The sequence below is a fragment of the Acipenser ruthenus genome, chromosome 7 (genome assembly GCF_902713425.1).
Source record: "Acipenser ruthenus chromosome 7, fAciRut3.2 maternal haplotype, whole genome shotgun sequence".
Classification (NCBI taxonomy): Eukaryota; Metazoa; Chordata; class Actinopteri; order Acipenseriformes; family Acipenseridae; genus Acipenser; species Acipenser ruthenus.
This window is the reverse complement of record NC_081195.1, coordinates 12224025-12251332: the sequence shown is the minus strand read 5'-3', so window position 1 is coordinate 12251332 and position 27308 is coordinate 12224025. Positions and strand designations below refer to the sequence as shown.

Below are 27308 nucleotides of genomic sequence, written 5' to 3'. Positions count from 1 at the left end.
AGATTGTTTTAATTGTTTTCAGCTCTTAAACAGTTGGAGACTTCAAGTTAACTGTAAAATTCTATAATATCTTAAAATCAATTTAAAAAAGTCTAATTAAGCAAATTATTAGTTCAATACATGGTTTAGTTAAGTAATTGAGAGATCATTTAGAATGAAAACCAGAAGACACTGGGGTCCCGAGGACCAGTTTCGAGAAGCTCTGCACCATTTGATGGACAACATAGACTGCTGCTACAGAAAGATACTTCCCAACAGTGTTTAAAATATTTGAAAATGATTTACAGTACTTTAGTAACAGTTTCAAGTGGGAATTAAGAAAACTACAGGATCTGACCTATAGCTGAAGAGGATATGTTCCTTTTAGTCCAGTGGTAAAATTCTTGGCTGGGTGAGACACATATCAAATGATTTATGTTAGCCACCTGTTTGAAAGGATATACATTATGAAAGTACAGTGGAGTAAGTCATTCTTGTGTGGAAGTGGAAGTGCTTGTGACACTTTTAAACTGCATTTGTACCTACCGTACCATACCATGACCTTACTCTGTTTTAGACTACTGGTAGAATTCATTAATAATGTCATGTTGGATAATGTTAGAGTAAATGGTTTCTGCTTTCTTAAAATAATACATGAGAATAACATTGAGGCTTTCCTATAGCATCAAAATGCCTTCAGTTTTTTTTTTTTTCCCTGGAGGAAACAACATTGTTCTAGGAAATCTGCTCTGTCTGTTACACGTATCATAAATATTGATTTCTCCATCTGTTCTTTGTCCAGGTTGTCAGCAGAGTAGCTGCACAGCAAGGGTATGACTTGGATCTTGGATACAGACTTCTTGCTGTATGTGCAGCAAACAGGGACAAATTTACTCCAAAGTCAGCAGGTAGGAAGAAAGATTATTTTCTGTTTTACAATCAAAATGCAATTTAGGCTACTGATTTAAGATTTTGTTCTGACAGGTGCTAGTTTTGAAGAATTTTTTAATGTGGCTGTTTATTTCACAAGACAATGCACTTTTTAACCTCATTGTATCACTATTTAGAATACTGTCAATAATGCGGAGCTACGTTCCTGTAGTTCAATCTGGTTGAGAACTCTGTTGCAAAACTGTGTAACTTCAGAAATAATTGGCTTGCTTGAACGGTGTTACAGTAACAAGGAGAGCTATGTTTCTGTCAAATTGTATCTGGCTATACTAGTTTTATGTACATATTGTCTTCTGTAGTTAAGTGCAAATGTGTTAAACATAATTTTACACATTTAATTATAATGATGTGCCTGCTGATTTTATTCATTTTATTTTTTATGTCAAGAGACGCTGTGTCTCTTATTTATAAGAATATATATATATATATATATATATATATATATATATATATATATATATATATATATATATATATATATATATATATATTCTTATGCAAGGTGTCTTATGTATTAAATTGTGTCTGAATATTTAAAATGTATCAAGGTGTCATATGAAACACTGTACAGTGATATTTAATGTCACTTTAGAACCAGTGGTCTACCTGAGCCTCTAAGGTTAGAACTTTCTGAATCTGGGATGCACTTCACAATACAGGTACAATCGTATTGACTGGGAGAATAAGATAATATGCATTTCCATAATGTGCTTGTCCTTGTATTCAAATAATTGTGTGCTACTACATGAGGTGTATTGGTTGACTATAGTTCAGCTAGTTAATGTACCTGTGTTTTAAAGTGTATATTGACTCTGAAAGAATTTTTGGAAAGTTTGCTGAAACTGTTAATATGAACCCTATATTGGATGAGAACAGAGAAGAACCTGGTGTTGCATAATGAGAGATGGTGTTGCTTTCTTTTGATATTACACTTTACTGAATACAGCTTTAGCTATGTATCAAACTGAAAATACAGGTTTCAAAATCCTGTTATTGCTAATTTTAAATGTTGTTTATTGTGTTACAACAGTATTTCAGAAAATGCCAAGGGTAAAGTATTATTCATGTATTGGTAGGGACAATAGAAATCCACAGAAAATTGTAATATACGATGGTTGTACCATCATATTAGAAATTATTGTACAGCTAAACAGCTTTCGAATCCAAAATCTTTAGAAAGTTTGGGCAAAATCTGCAGAAAAATTCTATAACAGTTTCCTCTGAAATGTTCTTTTTTCTTGTACATTTGTCAAAACGTATTCTTGCATCCATTGAAATTCATCATACAGTGTGCAAAACTGGATATGGTAGTTTTTTGGGGTTTTTCTTTCTGTTTCGTTAAATATATGTAGGTTTCAAAAAAATCTGCAGATGAGTCAAATGGCTGTGGGACCGTCCCAGTTCCACAGCAAATCTACATTTGTGTTTTTCTATTGCCCCTATCTAATTCAGTAGATAGCCCTTTTAGCACTTTTTTTTTCCTGTTCAGCAGGAATCGTACCTGTCTGAGAAGCTTAATCTATTCTCAGCAGAGAGACCAAGGGAACTGCCAATTCGATAAAACAATTATTGGTTGTGCAGTCAGGATAGCGGGTTTTGTTTTTTAAGAGATACTACTGTGCAATCTTTTCAAGCACCAATACAATGTAAAAAAATAAAATTAAATTAAATTCAGCAGAATTACTTCTAAAATGTGATTTTCGTTTGAGTCTAACAAGATTTGTTTCAGTTTAGTTTTTTAACTGTCTATTTGTTACGCCCTTAATCATTGGCACCCTGTTTATGCCAAATAAATAACTGTGGTTTAGATGCACAAATCATAAGTTACTAAAGTACAGATGTAATCAGTGCTCTGTTCTATCATTGAACTTGGATTCTTTCTACCTTTGTTACAAGGGCATTTGGGGTCAGACAGGGGGACGACAGAAGCAGAGCATACAGGGAGCCTTGTCAGAAAGATGGCTCTTAAAACCACTCTAGAGGCCTGAGGGCAGAGTTGTATTGAAAGTACACCCAGTCTTTGCTGAGAAAATGCAGTGAGCACATCACATGATGGCCAGGATGGCGGCACTGGGTCGGAAATCCAATACGAGAGACAGCGACTTAGTGTCTATTGCAGTAGGCCTGTTGGAAGAGATTCAGACTCTACCAGCACACAAATCTGCACTGAAATGCGTTTGTTTCTAGATTAGTGAGGAGAAATGAAATAATTTGAAATATGTTACCTGGGGAGGTAAAAGCTGGGTCCTCATAAGTCTGATTCTTCATAATGCGAGTCACCTGTAGATTATCTGTCACACATGGATCACTTTTGCATGTAATGCGTGGTTTTCTGTTTTGTTGTTTATTGTTTTGTTGTTTCCAGGCTTTATTGTCACTTTGATTTGGATAAAAGGACCACAACTGTGTGTTCAGAAAAACTTACTTCACCTCAGTCAATTTCTCAATCAAAGCTTCTATTAACCCAAAAGTAGTGGGTTTTTTAACCACGTGCTCAGAGCATTTGCAAAAGTAACTTATCTAATGACTGTCTTCAAGATTTACTGGATAAAGCCAGTTTTCACCATCCCCCACTAGAACACAACTTTAAAACAGATGTATCTAGTTAAGATGTATGCTAAAATATATGCATGATGGGGGAATGGAGAAGGTTTGTGTTACATTTTATCAGGAAATTGGCAGAGCCTGCAGAGCTTAAAAAAAAAAAAATGAACACCTGGAGGGGAAAACCACAATAGACTGGGTTGCTTTGACAATATCATCGGACTGGGGCCTTTTTCATTCTATTTATCAAGCTGACAAATCCTTGAGCAACAGTTTAATAACTTTAAATATTGTTGCCAAGTGTACATCTTTTAGAATGTACACCCCCTTTCTTTTGATTTGAATGTGTAAATGAAGCCTCCCAGTGATACAAGCCCGTCATAGCCAGCAGCATTTTGTAATTATTTTTGGTGCTCTTAAATAATAAGGTGCCAGGATGCAGTTAAATTAATTTAAGAATTATAATGTATGTTACATTTCCAAATTCCTTCTTGAAATGCCAACACATTAAATTACCTGGGTCACATTAAACAAAGTAATTATCAATATAACAAAAGCATAACCTGTAATTTTCTCTTTTTGTGTGTGTGTGTGTGTGTGTAATCCAATTTATAGCAAACCACATTTTGTACTACAGTAATCTGTCGTGTATCCGCCCTTCACATATCTGCCCTAACCGTTTATCCGCCATGATCAAGCTCTTCAGCACAGTGAGTGAGAGAGAGCCAGAACCAGGGTTCGATACCGAAGAGTGAGTAAGCAAGTCGAAACCACCAACAGCCGGGCGAGTAGCCAGAGTTTGTTTGCTATTGGACAGAGAACACTGTGTTGTATGTACTCTGTGTGGTACCATTGCTGGTAGTGTCACGTGAGCTGTTCATTGTGTTGCTATGTAAAAACATCTGTCTCAATCTCCTGCCTGTCATTCAGCAGTGAATACACGCACCCACACAGCTACCCTGTCGCAAGCATTAATACCCTGTATCTTTCTAAACAATGGATTTAGGGGAGCTCCCTAATAAAAGCTGAATCTCAAAACAACAATTGTGTGAAATAGAGTAATTGTTGCAGCTGTGTATGTATTTAAAACAGGATTCATTTATCTGACTTTTTACATATCCGCCCTTACTCTGGTCGCACCACGGTCAAATACACGACGGACTACTGTATTTAGAAAAAGAATACTTAGCAGCACTTTTCAGTTTATATTGATCTTTTATAATATTCCTGTTTTGTAGCTGTCACTGTTTATAAATTGCCACGAACATGTAGTTCCAGTAATTGTTTGGAGGATAGTGTATATTGATTAGAAGCTGGTGCATGCACAGTATGTCGGTGAGAGAAACTCAAATTCAATTCAATTGCTACTAGAGCAGTTTTGACTAAAGTCGCAGATATAAGGGATTAGACAACAGCCTCTTCCATTATTATGAGTATATTCATTCAGATCTGGTCTCACAAGCTTATGGTTTTAAATATGCCCTGGCATGCATTTTAGTAAAGTTGATTTTGGCTATGCAACAAAAATGTGTAGTGATATTGGACAATCATACAGATGTGAAAAACAGGCTCTAGTGTTCTTTAAGATGTAGTACATAATTACCATAAGGAAGTGGCTTGAGTTCAAAGTGAAATACCTCGGTAAAAATACCAGCTCAGTTCTTGTAATCTGCTTTTTTAACTGCTGTGATTTAAACCCATACATTTTGTTAAAGAATAGAGTTTCTGTTGAAAATGCACAGAAAGTGAACCAGATTATCTTCATTTTCTTTACCTTTGTACTCCAGATTGAATTGGCATAAACAGTTTAAAATAATATTATTATTCCAATGTATTATTATTATTATTATTATTATTATTATTATTATTATTATTATTATTATTATTAATTTGCCATAATGAGCAGAATGGATTGAAGCATGATATTTGGATGTGCCCCAACGTTTTCAAACGGGCTGATTTTTTTTATATATATATAAAATTAGCCTGGGACTTGGACTGTGTTCTAGAAAGCTGGAATTTCCTGTGTTTTCAGAATAATAACTTTTTTGGGTGTAGCAAAGACTCAAGAATAACCAGAAAATACTGCCCCCTATCATAATAATGACTAATAACAGTTTTGTATGTGATGTCTTTATGTAAACAGATTAATTGATTTTGTTGCAGTAATTAAAAAGATTTTTTGATCCGATTCTGGTGCTGCGCATGCCCGCGGAGAATAGGCGTCTTGGCAACACGGAGTGGTTAATAAAAACCCTTACGTTTAACATAGATTGATACTTAAAATATTTCATATTAACCATAGTTGTATAGTTATGTCAGTCCTTTAGTTAACAATATTGATACATTCATTATTGATACTAGCAGAATAACCAAACGCTGTGGATTGCTGCTGGCATGTATTTAACATATCTCTCTCTATATATACATATGTACAGTATATTAAGGATGTGCACATTCTTCGGTTTTTATGAATAATGCGTAATGCAGAGATGCCAACGGCTACGATTTGGCCATATCAGCTACTATTTTGGAGGCTCTGCTACAGCGCTACGTAGAAGGGGTATGTATAATACTATGATTTTTAATAAATAAATAAATGATGGATACTCCCTGAACGTTTATGAAATTTTATTTCAGTATCATGTTTTGTTTTTTTTTTTAATTAATGAATGGTTCTTAATACTGTATTTCACTGACAGTTTATTGTGGCATTGACATACTAAAATCTCTGAGCGGAGTTGCTTAGTAACTGAAACTGCCACACAAAACAGTTTTTATATTACCGAATTTATATATTACATCATTGTATTGCACATTGTGCTTATAAAGACCCTGTGCTTGCACTGTATTTGTTTCTGAAAAAACTAAAACTAAAAACAAATTACTACTAGTAGACCGGTAGTGTTTAATGCAAAACCCTATAAACCCTAATTTTGTACATGAATACAAAAATATTTGCACCTTCAAATAATAGTATATCACGGGATGTGATGGGACAGGATTTTTTTTTGACAGGACAGGATGGGATAGGAATTAAAAAAAAAAAGTTACAGGATGGGATGGGACAGGAAAAATTTGGACGGATTTGGAAATGATGACTCTTTCATGGGATGGGACAGGAACATTTTTGACAGGACAGGATGGGACAGGACTCAAGTTTCATTCCTGTGTCACTCTCTACTCTATAGTAATCATTTTTAATTTCAGTCCGTAGTGTCATACTTGTATTGCTGAAAAATGTGTAAATATATTCATATTGGTACACGTGTACTGCTACAACCTTCTAGTACAACCTTCTAGTACTCCTGTTTTTGTAGGTGATTTGTTCATTTCTGACTCTGAAGAATGCGTTTTACTCAAAAGTTGAATTCATTTTATGTTTGCTGCATGAAAATAAAAATCAGTGCAGGGATCCAAAGTGGGTCACTGCTGATAACATTAAACTGTACTGGCTACAACCTTAATGATCTAACACGGCTTTGCATGGTAACAAAATGAACACTAAAGATGTATTTATAAGCAAGAAATGTGTGCAATGTAATTAGCCATGTTTTGGTCACCTTGATCTAATAAACAGTTATTTTCAGACAATAAAGTAATTTTTTATTCTAACCGTAATTATTAACCTATCTTCATTAATAAATGTAATGTGCTATAGTAGCACACGTGATAATCTTATAAACTGGGCTTTGTTTCTTAAAATTCATGATCAGCACAAACCACATCATAAATTGAGTTCAAAGGTACATTATTTAACAAGTGTGGATATGAGCATTTATCCCATTCATCCTGTTTTGAAAAGTACAGCCTAGAGATGTATCCAGTACAGGTGGGCTGTTCAGTGATGGGAAGGAGGGTGGTGCTGTTTGTGAATCGTGACCTTACTGTGAAAAGGATTAGTTGCTCTTTCAATCTGTGATTTACTGAAGCTGTCTTATCCACAGTGCAGAGGTCATGCAAGCCTGTCTGTTAAAACCTGGTACTATTAAATGTCACCCTGGCATGAGCAAGCATGCAATATACAGTATAAATATACAGTTTACTGTTAGAGAATATCCACAGAAGCACACATTACTATAGACCGAGATTGGAATTGTCTTGTTAAAGTGCTTAATCATGGTGGTCCCTGTACGTGGGGGATGTTGCTCTTGCTTGAATAGGCACAAGGAATTTCTGAGTACTGGGAAGGGGGAAGGTTAGCAAATGCTGAAAGATGGGAAAAATACAAGATGATTTAAAAATATACATTATAGTATAGACTTTTTAAATAGCGCGTAAGCATAAAGCATGCCAGCACGAATAATTAATAAAATGGATGGTGTCTCATTGAATTTAAAACCAAATGACAAAGTCAAGTAAGTGAAGTATGCCAAATGTTTTCTTTGAGAGGCACCCAATTAGCAGCACTGGATACATTAAAACTGTGATAGTACCAAAGGTCGTGTTGCATCATTGAATGATTTGGAGGTGTGTCTGTTTGGCAGTTGTTTGGTTTCAAACAAGTGCTAGCATGAAATATAAAAGCCATAATTGCAGGAATTGTAATAATGCTTTTTTTCATTCAAAGGCTTACTCTAGACTTCATAACAAAAGCCTGTTGAATAACTAGTGCAACCCATTACCAAAACATAAAAATACACATATGTACTACAGTCTGTTTTTAATGTACCTGTATAGCACACACAGACAGTCTAGAAACACAAATTTAAACGTTCTGTTTTTTTCCCAAAAATGTCTCATACATAAAGCTTAGTTTTAAATGTATGAAGAATTACACTCAATGTAAGCTTTGTTTAATGAGTTTGGGTCTTGGGTCTACACAGCCTCCAGGCCTCAGTTTAGCGGGTGGGATTTAGGTATATTCATACGTCCTTAAATAATTAGCCTTTGGGTAGAATTTAGGCACATTTAAAGCTGCTGAGCGGGCAGAAGGCACTGCAGATGACGGGGTCTATGCCCTACTTTGTGATTCAAGTATTTAAAGTATTGCTGTGGCAAAATACATTCCCTGTCAATTGATAGCTGTAAAAGCGTTTTGATGTCTTGTACAATTGGCAGTCGGTAATGGTATACTGCAGTACAACAAGAGTAAAAATCTATTCTGAAGCTGTGTTCCATAGATTTTGTCCTGTGACTGCACTCTGCTTGCCGCCACTCTGTCTCAACCAGTTCTGTGGGAGTTCATCACAATGCACTCTGCAGTCACATGTCTTTCCAAAGAAGTCTCCATCAGTTCAATTTAAATTCCAGTTCTATTAGTCACAGAGTGAAATCCGCCACAATACTTGACCTAGGATGGTCACATATGTTTCCTCATTATGTCCCCTAAGATTGCACAGTGCAAATGTTTGTAAAATAAATGTCAGTCTTTATGTGTGAACAATGCAGGAAACTTGACTATTACTTATTATCGAGGGGAAAACAGAGCAAGGGCTATCGAGATAACTAATTAAAGCAGCACAGAGGTTATCATACCCCACGCATTCTAGAACAGTCAAATGTCCAAAAATGAAACTCCTTAATTAACAAGCTGCCATTTTAGGTGACAAGTGTTGCTAAATAAGAAGCTTGTTTACTAGAGCGTTGGTGCCTGTGAGAGTTCTTACTGGATTACGTCATCTCAAATTGCTTGAATGAGTCTGACTTCTTCTAGCTCCAAACCCCAAAGTGAGATTATGAAAGACTTCAGTTTGATTCTGATTTGTTGCATCACAATAATACATTTAACTTTGATTTTAAACACCATTTGTTACATATACAAATGTCTTGTGATTTACTGTAATTGGTGAATAGTTATGAAGCTAGGTAAGGTATTTTATTTTGAGTTTTTGGGCAGTAATGGTTAACCTGGGTTGTAGCTGTCTGGGTGCTTGTTAGAACTTGTTGAGAGAAGTCACCTTCTCAATTGCTACCTTTTTCATTAGTTTTCTTTGTTTTCTTTGAGAGAGACGTTTGGCTTTTCAATTTCCTTTATTTTCATTTGATTACGCATAATACATTTTTTTTCAGTTAATTTATTTTTTAAAAGTTAATACTTACATTTATTCCATCTGTTTTACACAATACGTCATTAACACACCACAGTTCTTCAAATTTTTCTATATCTTTAATTAATTTATAGTACCCATCCTCAATTTTTTGTCTACATTTCACTAACATTTTAAAAACAATTATCACATCCTCACTCCCGCCCCCCTTCACTCGATTTTTTTGTGTAAATTGCCATTTTAGCCTGGCCTACCAGGAACTTTGCGAGGTGGTTTGTGTTTTTTGTTTTTTTCTTGTAACTGGCACTGAAAATAAAAACTGTGGTATTAAAAATAAGATGAATACCTGTAAAAAGACTAGCCAAAAGACTAAACATGGGTGCTAAATGGGAGCATGTACTGAAACAATGAAACACGGTCTCTCTCTGAGCACAGAACGGACAGGAATCAGGCACACTGGGGTTAATAATACTAATAAAATAATTAACAGCCACAATAGTGTGCAACACCCTCCACTGCAGATCGCCAGCTCTTTTATTGAGGGGGGGGGGGGTTATACAAGCTGTTCCAGGCAGGCACTATTTTCTCTTTTTCTCCCATCCTAGCCCTCCAGGGCGTGTCAGGGAGTGTAGTGAGCTCTGTACAGGGCTTTTCCTTCCATGTTCGCTAGAAGCCTCCAACTTAGTTCATCGGCTTTCAGTAGCGGCCCTGGAGGGCCAGCATTCTTTAAAAGCAAGAGACACTCGCAGGTTTGGGAAGGGGGGCAGTGTATCAGGGAGGGGCTGTCCCTGGAAAAACTCCTCCAGGAGCAGCCGTCCCTCCAGGGACAAGATGGATTTGAGCTGGCTCAGATACTTCTCCACGCAGCGCAGGGAGTGCTTCCCCAGCTCTACACCCAGTCTCTGTACTCAGCCAGCAGCCCTGCCACAGGTCCAGCAGGTGGCGCAGCTTTGTGAGACGATCTCTGATCAGCTGGTGACTGAAGGCAGGGGCATCGCCACTTGGAGTGACTAGGAGCCCAGGGGAATTCTCTTAATCCCTGACATTACTTGTCTGTACCAGGCTAACTCCCTCTCCAGTACTTCATTACATACAAAAGGTGGAACATTTGAAATTGTTACTTTTTGAGCCGGGGCTGCAAGCGGCAACACCGATGTGAACGTATTGTTTAAAACTATCCCCTTTTCTATGATCTGATTTACTAATTCAGTTGTTTTCAGAAAAATTACAATAGCTCCGCTCATACAGGAGGCAGATTTAATATTCTTGCACCCCACTATCTCCCTGACCGCTAGCATACACCTCTCGAGGAGGCAAAACTGTTCCAGTGAAATCTACTCTGTCTCCTAGTTAGTTAGTTAGAAACTGACACAGTTAGTCAGTCCCCATTTTTTTAAAAAACAATTTAAATACTAATAACTATAAAGAACAAAAAAATTATTCAACCACAGACCTCGGCAGCTCTCACACACACTTCAAAGCTCTATCCACGAGGGAGAGGGAGAGGGAGAGGGAGAGAGAGAGGGAGAGAGAATATGGACTGGAGGAGGGCTATAGTGGAAAATTATTGACCCGAGGGAAGACTAATGCTACTGACAGGGGGCTATAATGCCCGAAGCCGCAGGCTGGAGGTAACAATAGTCTTCCCAAGGGGCATTTAATTTTCCACTATGGCTGTCTGCAGTACATATTTAATGTATGAATCAGTCAAGAAAATAAGTGAGGCAAGGTTGGATAGCAAGTAGGACTTTATAGCTTTTGTTTAAGTATAGCTGATGCAGCATAAGTAAATAAATAAATAACATTAATAAATAACAGAAAATGTTCCTGAAGTTCATACCGCATAGTTATCAGCTCTCTGTCTGTCTGGCTTGCTGACTGCTGCATAATCCAGTTTATATCCCGGCCGTCATATTTGTTTACATCGCCGAGTCAGAAAACAGTGACAGTGATGTTTTAATCACTGTTTTAGTGTTTGGAGCATCTTTCTTTTGTAGTTTGTTTTGTAATAAATGTTCTGTTAACTCACAGAATAGGTGTCAGCCATTTTCTCTTGTTGTGAGGAGTGACGATGAAAAGCGTTCCTTTCAAAAGGGGTGGGACTGGCAGTGATGTGAACCAATCACATGACAGATGTAGACTATTGCCGAGTGGTTTAAGGATGTTAGTGCAATAGTTCAATCTATTTTCCCTCCTATGATTAGGTTATGTCATCTCAAATTACTTTAAATACTTCATCATAAATATTATAAATAAATGTAGATAGATAGATAGATAGCTCCTGTAGGTCTGATAGAGCAGGCATAACTTATTGTATAATATTTTCTTGTAACAAAATAACATTATCAATTTGTTTCTGCACAGTTCACATCCAAAATCAGCACCTGGTTAATTACAGAATGTGCATGGATAACCAAACAGTGTCCCTTTGAGTTATAATCTTAATAATAATAATAATAATAATAATAATAATAATAATAATAATAATAATAATAATAATAATAATGCATTCCCCAATTGGTTAATGACCCATAACAAATAAAAAATGTGAAAGATATTTTAGAGATGTACAGCACAGGAGAAAACAATGGTAAGTATTGAATCTTACAGGGTGTTCTGTAACAGCGATTCAATGTAATTTAGGAACAGTTGTAACATGATTGCTTGGCCCTGAATTCTGTTTTTTGGAAAATGAAGAATAAAAAATACCATCTGAAACTTGAACTGGAGGAGTTCCCAGTGTAAGCTGATATTGGTGTAACCCTCCCTACCTAAACACATTTAAAGAATGCCATTGCTTTACATAGGAATGTTGTCAGCAGGTTGTAAATCAGCAAAAGGCTCATTTGTGCAAGCTTGTGCCTTGCTGTGTAAAAACATGCAACTTGTCTATGTCAACTATAACAGATCAGTTCCAGTGTAGGTTATAATTCAGATATTGTGTGCACAGTTTATAGTCACTGACAAATGTATGAATATTCTGCGGAACATCGACGTTCCAATAGATGTTAATTTTGGCTAAACAATAACAGGATGCATCTCCAGTGATTTTATTTGTATTTACATGTAACCTAAGCCTATTGAATGCATGTTCTTAGTGCTTTTAGGATAGAAACACATTTACTATATTAACCCTGCTGGCACTATGACTGTGTAAATTGTATATGTGTGTATAATGTGGCTGTGACTGGAGCATTAATTGAATGATTGATGATTAATTAGGCTCTAGCCACATGGTATTTAAGGAGGAGGACATCCTTTGTTGGAGGTTGGTGTTTGAGAGGAGTGCTGGCGAGTTGGTGTTGGTTTGTTAATAAACTTGCCCCCACCACTTTAAACTGCAGCTTTCTGGTTACCGAGTCCCATTTCCGACGCTATCCTGTTACATTTGGTGTCAGTAGTAGGATAGCGCCCCCTGGAGCAGGACTGCAGTTTAACGCACGGGGGCACACGTTTATTAACAAATAAAAACACACAAACAAACGGGCACAAGGGCCAAAATAAAAGGTTAAACAAAACAATTTGGCTGTCAGGCTGGGCATTCGCCATTCACTAACCAAGTTCTCCACAACACATAATATACACAACTCACCAGCACTCCTCTCAAACACCAGCCTCCAACAAAGGATTTTCTCCTCCTTTAATAGTATGTGGCTGGAGACTAATTAATCATGACTTATTCAATTAAGCCTCCAGCCACATTTTCACATGTTTTTTTGGCAGGAAGGGGGTTAAAATCCTCTGTATTTACACACAAATATACAATTTATATTTTGGGCTTTCGTCCTGCTACATTGGCCCATTACAATACTACGCAATGCAAATATAGTTCTATGATACGCTGGTTTGCAAATTTTAGGACAGTGATATTTACTCTAGATATCTGATGCTACTTACATAAGTCCAAGTCTCACCATAGTGACTTAATTCCTTGTCTACGTTAAAATAATACACACTATATGGATGAAAGGATGTGCATTAAGTGTCATTGTGGTATTTTGTGGTCAGTTCAGCATTATCACACGTTTACTCAAGCAGTGCTGTTTTTGCTTATTTTATTTTTTTTATCATCAATATGGCAAGACTTTCTCTATCAATGACTGTTAAAGGTTAATGGCTTTTTGTTACACGAATATAACATTTTTGTAATGAAGATATTTGTGTTTAATGAAGATATTTGTTTCCCTTATTGTGATTTTAGAAAATGAGCTTTTTACTGCCAGATTTTAATCTAAAACAAAGGAATAAATCAGTTTTGGAACCCGCTTTTTGTATGTTCATCCATACAAACCATGACCAAGGAACCTCCAAGTAGAGACAGAAGAAAGCCGTGGGGGTTTTATAGCTTGAGTGGAATAGCATTCCTCTTTGTCAGATCAAGCACCACATCACATGCATGCGACAGTGTGCACAGCCTATACTGACTTTGATTTTCCAAAACTGCCCCTGGTCCCAGTCCACAAAACAAATTCAGAGCTGCAGTTTGAAATTGTTATCTTCAACAGTAACATTGCTAATAGTTGACGAACAATTGATACTTTAATAAAGCATAACAAAATCAAATGTTATTGTAAAACTTTTTTTTTTTGTTCTGTGTCTGTGCTGTGCCATTTCAGGTTTGCTGCTTAGTATTTTGAGAAGCCCTGTGTTAATTAAAGAAAACTGAATTACATTTACACATAAAAAGCAATTAACTTTCTTGACTGTGCTCAGAGGCATACCTTTTTCCCTCCCCTAACCTAATTGTCAGGTGTTATGTTTGCAACACAATGACAAAGTGATTATTCTCAAGGAAGATCTACCAGTACATAATGAGGGATTAATCTCTAGCTGACCCTATTTGACCCCAAATAGAAATGTACTATAAGGTTAATTTAGTTGACTTGTTACTTAAACGACCCGGTCCAACTAAATAGAGTGGTTTTTATCATATTATGCTTTTGTTCAAATGTAACAAAACACTCTTGGTAAAGTACAGAAAAAACATAATTAGATAGTATAACATTCGACCAGAAATGAAAACAAAGATTCTATATCTTTTAAACTGAAAGTTGCCCTAATTCAGACTCTATATTGCTTTGTTCAGGGATAGCCTTCATCCTTACTTTTATTTTTATTTTACAGTTAAATGACCTTTGGCAAAATAATATTTATTATTTCATTCAAATGCTTTAGTCTTAATGTTTGCAGCCTGGATTAACATTGAAATTCAATTCAAGCACTGAAGGCAGTGAACTATAAAATACATAATTGTGTGGAATTCACATCTTGACAGACTTTAGATAGAGCTGTATAAAAGACCAGCTATTTCCCTTTCATTTCTTCCCCACCCCCCTAAAACGACACTGATTCCAACTCTTCAAATCAGGAAGCCACCAGCATTGCCTAAAAGCAGTCTTCTCATGACCCTAATTAGCATGACTTGTTTGATAGATTTAGTCAACAGTATTCTTAGTAGAGGGGGAAGCACCAGTGTTAAATGTATCCAACCTAAAGCTTTTTAGCTTTAATGTCCTTTATTGATTTGTTGGATACTTTTGTAACAAATGTTGCATCAAATTAACTGATCAGAGATTCTCCTTTGTCCTTTCGGCCACGAGCCAAGATAGAGGCTGTGTCTCGCATATGAGGCACCACCCCCCTTGCAAGTTTGAAATGTGATCTGCCTGAATTTTTTTCTCCCTTCTGGCAAAGTGGTTGTGGCTGCTTGTGTGTGATGTGTGTATTGGAAGAGCGAGCAATGGATCACTAGACAGAGAAAGAGGAGATGCATCAATAACAGCAACGTAAAAGAAGGTGAGGAGATAAGCGGTTTTTTTTTAACCCTTTAACTCTACAGAAACTGCAGCAGCTTCCTTCCTTCCTGTCTGTGCAAAGGCATTTTAGTCAAGCAAGCAAGCACTGCAATGTGTGCCATGTATGTGATAGACTCCTGCTGTCTGTTCTGGTGTGTGAAGTTTTTAAAGCTTAACCTGATTCTCCCTCCCATTGTCTCCTGAGGATTTGTAGCCTGAGTGCAAAGAGGCCATGGCAAGTACAACATGAGCCCATTAGCAAAGACTCCATCTGTGATTGGTTTTGCTTGTGAAACCGGGAGACTGGCAATTAATAATTTATGTGTATTGTGCAGTAGCTGGACAGGCAAAGAGAGAAAAGAGAGAGAGAGAGAGAGGAAAATAGAGCAAGGATGCCCTCGGAGAGAGAAACAGAAAGCTAGAAAATAGCTGCTGGCTTCTTCGTGCTGAGATTAAGGCTGCCCTGTTTTGCCTTTGTTCTGCAATAGCTGATTCTTGCTTAGAAGTGTTTCCAGACATATGTGCCCTTTTCAGTGCAATGGAGAGAGGGAAATAAGACAGGGGCAGGAAGACATTGGTTTGTTGTTTGTGGGTAAGTCTGAAGTCTGGTGATGGTGCAGTAATGGGGTGGGTGGGTGGAGGTGGGGGTAAACCTGTCAGATGGAAAAGATAGTACTTGGGGGTGGGGTGTGTTGAGTGAAACTAGAAAACCAGGGATGCCTTTGAAGTAAAGGGAGGGGAGGGGGTAGTGGAATTGAGTTTTAAACCATCACAAGAACATTGCAGTGGAGCACATGTCACAGTTGTAACAGCTCAGCTCACTACATTTGACCCAGATACTTACATATAAAGTGTCAAAATATGTTTATCTCCTAGAGACAAGCTGACCTACTTAAAGAGCATTTCTCTGTGAAATCCTTTAACAGCTTCTCCCAGGCGTGCAATTATTGTATTCTAACTTTTTTCCCATGATAAAAACATATGATACATACATGTGCAAGGCTATTTATTGCAATCTGCAACACTACACTATATATATATATATATATATATATGAGAAGGCATATATATATTGGTACATGCTTTGTTGATCTACTGTTCTATTTCTTTTTTTATTATTTCTTTAGTGTCAGATTTAAACAACAATTACATTGCAGGCTGCTAAAGCCTGATTACTGAATGTGTTCTAGCACATTTAAAAAACATATTTCTAATGATCCAGAACTAATTAGTTAATCATGATACTTTACACTACTGTCTGGTGTCTGAAGGGTGTTCACGTTCACTTACGGCTGAAAGAAATGTGTTTTCACTTTTACTATGGAAAAATTGGACCCTACATCAGTTTACACACCTGAAACACACTTGACAGAATGTAGAAGCTCTTGACTGTAGTTTTGTTTGCTTAGTTTGTTTTAATTAAGTCAGTATTTTGTTCAGCACGTACAGCCTAACCAAAAACTTACATAACATTATAAATAGCAACTCTGTTTTTCGTTTTTATTAATTTAATTTTCCGGTACTTATTTTTAGCTATTTTCAAGTTTTATGTAAATCTTTTTTTTTTTTTTTTTTTTTTTTCCGGGGCTTTCGCTTTTTATATTCTGTATGAAATTATTGGTTTCAGTTACTTTCCAAAATGCATGGCCGTTTTTTTTCTGTCACAATATGTATAGTAACTCGACCGTACTTGCTCACTTAAGTTGTACCTTCTTTCCTTTGCTGTCTTCCACAACAAAATCCTTATGGTCACGGGCACATTCTTCTGGGGTTTTTGTGTGTCTAGACTTTTTTTTACATTTCGCCACAATTTGCAATTCTCTTTTAAATTCTCCCAGTCTAACTGTAATATAGCTTTAAATCCTGCGAACAAACCTTCGAATTGTTGTCTTGTTTTAAATCTCACAAGCGGAGTCTCTAATAGAAATGTAGAAATTTGCTGCCACTCAGTAGTTGGGGTGGGTTTAAAGTATTCAGAACGAATCAACGATAGATACAAGTCAAGAAGGAGGGACATTGCCCTGGGAAAGGTAGTTTGTTTTTTTAAATGGGAAAGAGGTGAAGTCAACGTGAATTGAGTAACCAATTTCCAGTGTTTTCTATGTTAATTGGCTATACACCAATTTATTTTTTATTTTTTGTATCGGGGGTGTTTTATCGGTTAAGACCGAAAATCAGAAGCCCCGATTATGAAGTATAGTGTTAAAGGACATTTAGTATACAAAATAAATGCTGTGCATACTGTAGCACAAAATTTAATTCAGTTTAGAAGCTGAACTGAAATACATTTTCTCTGGTTATTTAGGTAATCATACCTTACATATTGCACCAGTTTAGGAGAAATGTTTGATTGTAAACAATAACAGTACAATTTACATTAGGACCGCTCTGTTTACAAAAATAAGTGATCTTGATTAAACAGTAAAATGCACTTTACTTGCACTTTAATGCTATACTGAAGCCTTTTGAGAATTTGCAGTCATTTAGTTTGATAGTGAACTACAATAGCCTTGGTCAGTGAGCATTGCACATAAGAGGGTTTCCCTGTTCTAGTGTCCTCTAAACACTACTGGATATCCCAAGCCTCATGCCACACAGTTAGATAAAAGCCCTGCTGGGATGCCCAAGGCAAGTACAAGTAGATGGTTAACCAGGGCTAAGAGGCTGCAAAGAGAAGGCTATTTATTGCAGCACTTTATGTCAGAGTGAGGCAGTAGCAGGCACGTTACCAGAATGTCTCTTCCAGGCCTGTACAGTCCTAAAAGCAATTCCTTACTGCTGATTAATGGAGCATAAGTAAGTAAGAGTTCCCTGCCTGTATGTTATGATACTGTAGCTTAAAATATATACTGGTAGCAACATAGATTTATCTTTCACAGTTGGGTGGCTTTTTTTTTTTTCTTTTTTTTTTTTTTTTTTTAAACATGTATTAATTACCGGAAAATTCAAATAGTTATGATTATATTTGTGAGTATTTGTGAAATATTGTTAACAATGTAGACAAAACTATCCTTGATTTTCATTTTGGATTCATTTGCATTATTTGATGTTTTTCTTTTTTTTTTTGGTCGTCCATACTGACAGCAAACTTACCAGAAATGTGTGACACTAAATAACTGTTTTTCAAGTGAAGTGAAGGGAAAGAGGAACAGAGATTAAAAAAAAACACCAAGTAGCTCAGCAAGTTAATAATAGTTTATACTATGCAAGTTTCCTCTTTTGTTTAGGAAGAAGACGTTTAGGTTTAAATTACTTGCTGAATTTAAAGCATTTTTAAAGCATCTGTTTTGAGGTAGTCCTGTATATATAAAATTCAATGACATACCAAACGCATAGCCTATTTTGTGCCGTAGATGTCTTTTAAAAATAGTAAAATACAAATAAAATACATTCTATAATCTTCGGTACTAAAATGCTTTCATTCTGTTCGACACATTTAAATAGGCCTATTCACAGACTGAACAGTTGTATAAATGCCATTGCAGTCTACTATTTGCAATTATGTAGCCTATTCAAAAAATGACAAGCATTTAAATGTTTGCAACAACTACGGTATATAAAAACAATATCCGAAAAGCTAACATTGTGATTTCAAACATACTTTTAAAAACAGTACCGGAACGAGACAGGTGTGTCGTGTTGAAAATAAAACATCAACCCATCCTTAACTGTAGATAAACTAGTTAACTATAGGAAGTAAAGCATTCAAATCAACAAGCACATAAACATTATACATTATGTTAGTGTAACAAAGTCTCTACTGTAACACAGACAAGACTTGAAAGCATGCTACTGACACCTGCGAATCAGGAAAGTTACGCCTTCTATACAACAATCGCTTCAATTAATTCTGTAGATGCACTGGGAAACAAAGTTACAATTTTAAAGGCAGTACGAAAGCAGTGCAGTACTGTTTAGAGAGGCATTTGGTAGCAACTGTTACTTATTAATATAGGGTTTGTAGATTTTGACATTTATTTATGTTCTCTCTACCTGTCTTTAAAGCTGTAATTAGCATCAACCATGGTCTGGATTAAATCGAGCTCAAATATTTTGTAGCTCTGCATTCCTTAATGAAAACTGGTGGCTTTCCTCTCATTGTAAGAAGGAGTCACTACACTACACACCGCTGATTTCATAAAATACAGATATTCTGTCTGGATACACACAAACACATGGGTTTTACACTCCATTGAACTGCATGGAATGGCAGGACCGGGACTTGAACCTGCGACCATGCGGTTAAACGACGAACGCTTTACCAGTCCACTAAAGAGCAAGCTCTCTAGTCGAGAGGAAAGTACCTGTCTTATGCTGATGGTAGCGTTATAAACCCATCAGCCACTAGGAGGGGGAACTTTACACTTGCATGCACAGAAAGCATAGCATATGAACACTTTTCAAACCAAGCTGATTTACAGCATCGAGTGAATGTTTCATTTCCAAAGCAGCGAGTAGGAAATCTGTAGTACTTTGGTTGAAATGCCTCGCGACGTAGTGCGGCAGTTGCATAGGCACCGATACTGGTGGAGCCGCAACCTCAGTTATAATATGTGGCAACGCATTTTCAGGGGGCTGTACAGTGTCAGTAGGTCTACTAATTTTAGAAGGTGGTGCTGCCATGCATACAAAAAAAACAGTTAGGATTTATCTACTACACAGTACAAGTAATTGAATTGATTTCTTACCGCACACCAGGTCTGTTGTGTTTAGTTAGTTAAATAAGCAAGATTACACCGTTAGTAGTTCTGTATTATGGAAGCTTATTATGGCCAGAAAGACATACTATGTATTGCATCATAATCATCCGCGTTTAACATTATTAAGCTTACATGTGTGCTCTTGTGTAGTCTTTAAACGTCTTGCATTTTTTTAAACATTTTTGAACTCTGCCATTACCTTGCAACCAATTAAGACGCATTCAGTCTGTGCTGAGTGATTGTTACAGTATTAGTCAACAATGCAAAACACTTTTTTGGAACGCCCCCATTCCCTTGCGGTCAATTACAATACTTTCAAGTCAAAATGTAATAATCAACAATAGTCATTGGAAAAAACTATTTACCACTGGAGGCTAAAAATGAAACATGCAGTTCGTCATCCATTAAAACAGCCGTATATTGTTAATCTGCCTTCCTTTAACGGTTGAATGTCTCTTCTTGAGTTCTTACTGAAAAAAATAAATGTCACTTTCTACTTGAAGCCATTACTAAAAAAATCACGAATTCCAAATACAGTACTAGTAAGAGCCCACTACTGGAAATGATCGTGCGTCACTTGCCTGGGCTGTTGTAGTAATAGTTACAAAAGGGAATAGTGAATTTAAAATAAATAAATAAATAAATAAATAAATAAATAAATAAATAACTATAAAATCGTGACCGAGAAGCAGCAGTAAAAATACAAAGTTAGATTTCTTTGGTTTAATTAAATTAAAATAAGTGGCATATGGAACGTGGATTGGTCCTTACTACTATAAAGAAACGCAGGGATGTTATGGTTTGTTTTATTGAGAAATATATTCACATGTTAACAGTTAAATATCCTTTATTCTCGACTGTTTTAAATGTTGTTCTAGAAGTTACGGAGATATTTTTTTTTTTGCCATCCGACATTAAGCACAGTTATCATAGCGAAACCAGCTGCTAGGTCAGGACACATTTGTAAAGTAAACACTGTCTCTTGCATGACAGTGCTTGATAGGTTGAAACAATGAACACCTGCCCTCGCACAGCAATGCGTAGTGCTAATTTGTTGAAACACTAAATGCCAGCACCCACGCGGTAATACAATTGGTTGAAACAGTTGATTCATGACTTTCTTGCAGGCAGTGCAAATGCTCATTCATAAACTAAAGTTAACAAGAAAAATTGCCGGTGCAGCAGCACAGCCACCGTACTCCTCCCTCGGCATGTGGGGGTGCGGCCCCACTTCCCACATCCCTGAGTGCATCTATGATTCACTAATTGTTTACTGCATGTTTTGTATGTACAGTAGCAGTTAAAGATTATTTGTGTGTTCTTGTCTCCGCAGAAGATGAAAATTTGGTCTAGTAGGCAATTCACCAAGCACAACGTGCCTTCTAAGGTCTTTTATGTCAATACATTATTACCGCAAATAGTGGTAGTGGTAACGTTTCTCAGTCAAAAGTGTTTGTTTTAATTATCAACTGTGGCTTCATGTGCAGATTCTGACTTGTGAGAATCAAATTCTAGTCTTTATTTAGCAGAGATTTTCAACTTCGATATCCCATTTCTTATCAGCAAGTTGCAATAATTTGCTTTTTGTTGTAACACTTGATCCTGCATTTCGTTGGCGCTCCCAGGGTCATAACTGGGCAGTGCATGAAATAAAAAATAATGTGTTCTTGAGCTCCCGGTATTTAAAAAGGTTTCATTCCTGTTGCTAATTGTCTAATTTAGCTTATTTTCCCACCCCTAGTAATTCGAATTACCAGGACATTTTAGCAGACATGCCTGGACGTGTAAAAATATATAACCAGAACCGCCTGCAAGTGAGAAATGATGAATAAGAAAAAACACAAAACACAAAACACAAAAAAAGGTCCACGTCTGATTTGCATAACTTACAGAACTGTGAAACCCTGCCAAGTCACGTCACAAAACATTTTTCTGTTCAAAATAAATCGTACTTAATTATATATGGTAAACAAGCACGGTTGGAAATGGAAAAAGCAGTTGGTTGATAACATCTTGTGTTGTTTCTTAATACCTGCGGCTCTAACAGTTGTGGTAAACAAAAATTGTGCAGGAGATAAGGCTTTTTTTTTTTTTTAAGCAGAAGGGTGGGGGAGAAAAAGTTGTATGTATTTGGTTTATTGGTGTGCTTTTGACAGCTCTTTTTCAGGAGTTCATTGAAAAGTGCTCTGTCCATACATGACAAACATAAAGTAATGCCACATATACCCATATAGTACTATATACAGTATGTGTGGTATAGCGTATTTAAACTGTGGAAATAATTGTAAATTAAAATGTCCCAGAAATTAGAAGTATTGATGATGGCTGTGTCAAAGGGTATACTATCAGGTTACTTGTATGGTTTAGATCAGGGGTTCCCAAACTGTGGGCCGCAACAGTATTCTATGTGTGTGTGTGTATATATATATATATATATATATATATATATAACACATATATATATATATATATATATATATATATATATATATATATATATATATATATAACAAAAAACAACAATAAAATACTATTAAACAAAAAATAAGATTCAAATGAAAAAGAACACTTTAGATTTTTTTTTTTTTTTTTATTTTGCAGACGCCTTTATCCAAGGCGACTTACAGAGACTAGGGTGTGTGAACTATGCATCAGCTGCAGAGTCACTTACAACTACGTCTTACCCGAAAGACGGAGCACAAGGAGGTTAAGTGACTTGCTCAGGGTCACACAATGAGTCAGTGGCTGAGGTGGGATTTGAACCGGGGACCTCTTGGTTATAAGCCTGTTTCATTAACCACTGGACCACACAGCCTCCTAGTTTTAGTTTACATTTAGTTTAGTTTACTTAGTTTAATTTAGTTTACTTAGTGTTACAGTTCTAAAAATGGTTTTAATTTGGGCTGCAGTGCCTAATGCAGCTGAACAGGGGCCTCAGGTAAGCCCAGGTTTGGATGATGAAACACTGAAATACAGTCTGCAGGGCATCAATCAAGCTTACCCTGAAAACCAGAAACAAATTGGACTATATTTCATTTCTAAAGTTTCTACGACTTTTGAGTCTGACAAATGTGCAAGTAAACTGGAGCATTTCAGAATTTATTTTTTTCTCATGTGAGTTTTAAACAATAATGTGCAGGTTTACTAAACGTTCCAAAGATTACTGAAAATGTAGGCCTCGAACAACCGTGCATTTCTGTGGATTGTTATGCTGTATTTGGATTTTGCCTGTTTTTTTTAAAAAAAAATTTATTATTATTATTTTCTCCAAACCGGTCTTGGTCGTAAGTAGCTCAGTGGTAGGAATACTGGATTTCTATATAATATATTCTACCAGTTGCATTATGCGCCCAATAAAATGTTTAATTTGAACCCAACAGAGACCAACACCTGCAGGAGATGTCAGAATGATACAGGTACTCTTACATGTTATGGCATTGTAAAAGTTGTGGAGTACATCAGTAAAATACTATTACCATCATCGCTTTTAGCTACCATTCTTCTAAATGCAAAACACATCATCGGCAGACATTGTTGCCCCCCCCCCCCCAAAAAAAAAGCTGATCACCATCAATTTAAAAAATATATATATTATTTATTTATTTATTTTAAATATCTTAATGCAGTCAAATATGAGAAGGTATTTATTGAAACACCACTTGTGTGGATGTGATATGCAAACAAATTTCATGTTTTTTCTATAGTACTTTTTAAACCTAAAGGCAATTATATCCGACACCCTATAAATATATTTTGCATTTTCCATCTTTACCCTGATGCATTTCAGTTATCATAAATCTTGGCTCGAATTTATCCAAGTTTGAAAGTAGTATTTCTCTGATGTTTGTTGTGCTGTTTGTACCTATTTGTTAATGCATTTGTTTTGGGTATGTGAGAAAAGTGCTGCAATGTGATTTGTTTTTTGTACTCAAATAATTCTTGCTGCTTTGATGTGATGTACAGCAAGGTATTTAGTTTCAGCAGCAGAAAGCATTCTCTGCACAAGAAAGGAATCTGAAAAACTGAGCTAGTTTGTCAAAATTGACAACTGTGGGTCTTAACTAATGTTAACAGTGATTTAAATAGGCACTTTTTGCAAATAAATGCTCACTTCCTTTCTTAAAAGAATATACTGGTGTGCTGGTCTATACTGTTTAATCAGATAATATCTTATTTTTTGCATTGTTTATTTTAATTGGACAAGAAAATGGGATGAATGGATATCTGCATTCACAGGACAGAAAGGTCACTTGCATGTATTTGCGTATGACATTCTGCTACAATGATTTGCCTTTTGTTTGGTACAGATCATTACGTCAAAGCCAGATAATCTTTCTTTTTAGAGCTGATACCGAGCTGATGCAATTTATTTTAAAAATGAATTGCTAACAACCCTGCTAAAAATTGCTTTAGTACTACTACAGTATACCATAGTACTACTACAATATACTATACTACTAGTGCAGTATACCATAGTACTTCTGTGGCAGGGAATGTTTTCCTAGGATTATTACCAATTGATTGTTTAACAAATAAATACATTTCCTAAATGCTCTTCATTACGTCTTACACCACAGTCCTTTAACAACAAACCAGGTTTGAAAACAAACCTATAGGTTTTCAAATGGGTTTATCACAAGATTTATGCAGATGGCAACTTCCACTACTATTATAAGTTAATACAGTGCATTATATTTCGCACGGAAAAATACAAATACACAATTATAAACAACACCCCTTTTGAAACCAGTACAATTATCTCATTGAGTCTAGTTGAGACAGATGCCAGTGGCAGGGTGTTTTCTATCTCTCTTTCTTTCTCTCTCTGAGCCAACCAGTTAGGTGAGGTTTATTGTTGTAGTCTATGGGGCCATATGCTATTTTAGTTGCATAAATAGGTTTATAAAACAAAGATGCGAGAAGCAAGATTTAAACATACACCTAAATTTACATAGCAACCAAATCAGCATTCTAGATTTTGCTAAGAGCAGAGTGTTTAATGACAGGCTAAAGGGAGCTGTTGTGTTTTGTTTATATTGCTTTTACATTTTCAATGGGAAGGTTCTGGGTGCTTTCTTTTTTATGTATTTGTGTTACTGTGTAAGATGCAAACATTTCCAGAAGTTTCTGTGAAGAGCCATGATTTGTCTTTAATTTGAAATTCATTGCTTTTAAAGTAAATGAGGCTTATTTTGGCATTTTTTCAAGCTAACATTTACCTACAGTTCAAAAAAGGGGAATTGGAAAGATTAGGTGGTTCATGTCTTACACAGATTATAACAACAAAGAGGAACATAATGCTGCAATGCCTATCAGGGCATTTCCAGATACCTCAGTATAATGTTACACTGATAGATTTGTATCTGAAAGAAAAATAATAATACTATTGACTTATCAGTAAAGAACATCTTTATGATATTACCCAGCTAAGGAGCCTTTTGACTACAGCCTACCATGTCATTAGTTCATCCCTATTTTCACTATTTAAAGTTTCACAGTTTGTTTGCTGATTACCTACCCTGCAACCTTAGTTCATAGACAAAGACAACACGGTTTTACTAGTACCCTTTATTAATTAAACTTTGATATGCCTGTTAACTATAGGAAACTACTACAGTATTGTACATTATTTTAATATACAGTACGGTAAAGTATCCAAGAAACTGCAACAGATAGACTGCTGCTTCTAGTGGACAGAGGTACCTTTCCAGTTCCTGTTGAAAACAAGGGAAAGTAGAAAGTTACAAGTTAAAACGTTGCAGTAAGTTGAAATTTGAAGTGACTGTTTAAGAATTTTGGACAGTTTACAAAACTTGTAAATCCTTTTGTAAACGATGGTGTTGTTAATATGTGTCGTACGTGAAGGTATGTTTTTTCCTTGTACCTTCCTTTGACTGCTTTTAACGAATGTTACATGAACAGCAACTTGCAGCCACTTGCCTGAAGACCTTGCTGACAACAAGGCATTGTTGCCTCAGTGAGTAATGCATTATATTACCACATGTAGTAAATGGATAAACACGTTTCTTATTTTTGTTTTGGTCAAGGCTAAATGTCTTGGCTTTCATCTACGATAATACTTGATAGTCCAGAGGAATATATACAAAAGTGTCCCACTACTCACTTGTTATGAGCAATGACCCTAGTTTTCCGCAATAAAAAAAAAACACAGGAAGTATTTATTGGTACACTTCTAAATTCTAAGGAAGTTACAAGCTCACCAGTGCCACCAATCAAAAATATACACAAACCTACCATTTCACTTTAAACATTGCAATTATTTCTGTGTAGTAATAATAAAAAACAAAACGTAGTATTCATATTAGTGTATCTCCGAGTTAGTCTTGTTGCAAAAACCACACTGTAGGGAAATAATAATAATAATAATAATAATAATAATAATTTTTAAAACTTTGTTTTTTAATGTTTTTTGCCAGTTATAAGCTGGTTTCTTGCCTACAGTAGTCTACATTGAAATAGAAATGTTTATGTGAAAGGTTGTAGATTGTAATTGATATAGTATTTATATAGGGCATTGTACAGGATTACATTTTGGTTTGGGGGCAATCGTTAAAAACAACAGCTTCTGGTATTTTGTACCATACTGCATTAAGTAACGTATTTCCTGTAAATGGCTGCTTGGGAAACGTGATTATTTGAAGGCCTATGATTATTGTCAATGATTAAAAGTTCGCTGCAGGTTGCTGTGGTCACTGAAAGGGTTCAGCACTGTGATAAGTAATCAGAACACAGATTTAGCCGATTAGTAGGGATGCATTGCAACTCTTAGACACAAAGAACCTTTAAACATCTTGTTAGCTGACAAGTTCAGTTAGTCATGCAAGTGCTATTAATGTACACTTTCTCACCCTTTTTCCATTCTATTTGTGACATACTGATTGGGGCGGGGATAAAGTTATTTAAAACATCCGTAAGTGTCCCACAGCCCGCAAACTTCTTCTTCTACTGCCTTAAAGCCCTAAACCAATAGTGCATGTTTCTATTCAGCTGCAAATGCACAAATGCTTCATTTGCTGTAATCCATCATTCGCCTTGCAACAGGCGCAATGCCCATGTGACCAGCAGGAGCCTCTTTTTAAGCTGCTTGAGCTCTGAAATGGCTCATATAATATAGCCAGTCAGTCTAGCCCTTTCTTGCAAAAAGGAGCCTAAGTACTCATTGACACAGTGCCAGTGTGTGATCTTGGAATGGGCGGGAAATGCTTGTGCTTCTTCACAGTGTGGACAGGAAGGGACAAATGTACTGTACAGTGTGTGCACTTTTCCGGCTTTCTCCGGTTTCATAATGTTGAATCCATACATCAGTAAAATGCTGTCAGTCTTTGCCA

General features: G+C 36.2%; 1 protein-coding gene across 12 annotated transcripts in view; it reads left to right on the top strand.

Moving 5' to 3' along the window:
• Positions 1-27308, top strand: part of LOC117415618 (zinc finger MIZ domain-containing protein 1-like) — a 154540-nt gene that overhangs the window by 105178 nt on the left and 22054 nt on the right. For 7 of the 12 annotated variants that reach the window (XM_059026386.1, XM_059026385.1, XM_059026384.1 and 4 more), the window contains 2 exons: positions 782-887; positions 23340-23375. In XM_059026386.1, the coding sequence (XP_058882369.1) occupies positions 782-887; positions 23340-23375 (142 nt within the window). Of the gene's footprint in view, positions 1-781; positions 888-15160; positions 15261-15725; positions 15852-23339; positions 23376-27308 lie in introns of those variants that run through there. The other 5 variants (XM_034026192.3, XM_034026190.3, XM_034026194.3 and 2 more) reach the window with 4 other exon arrangements.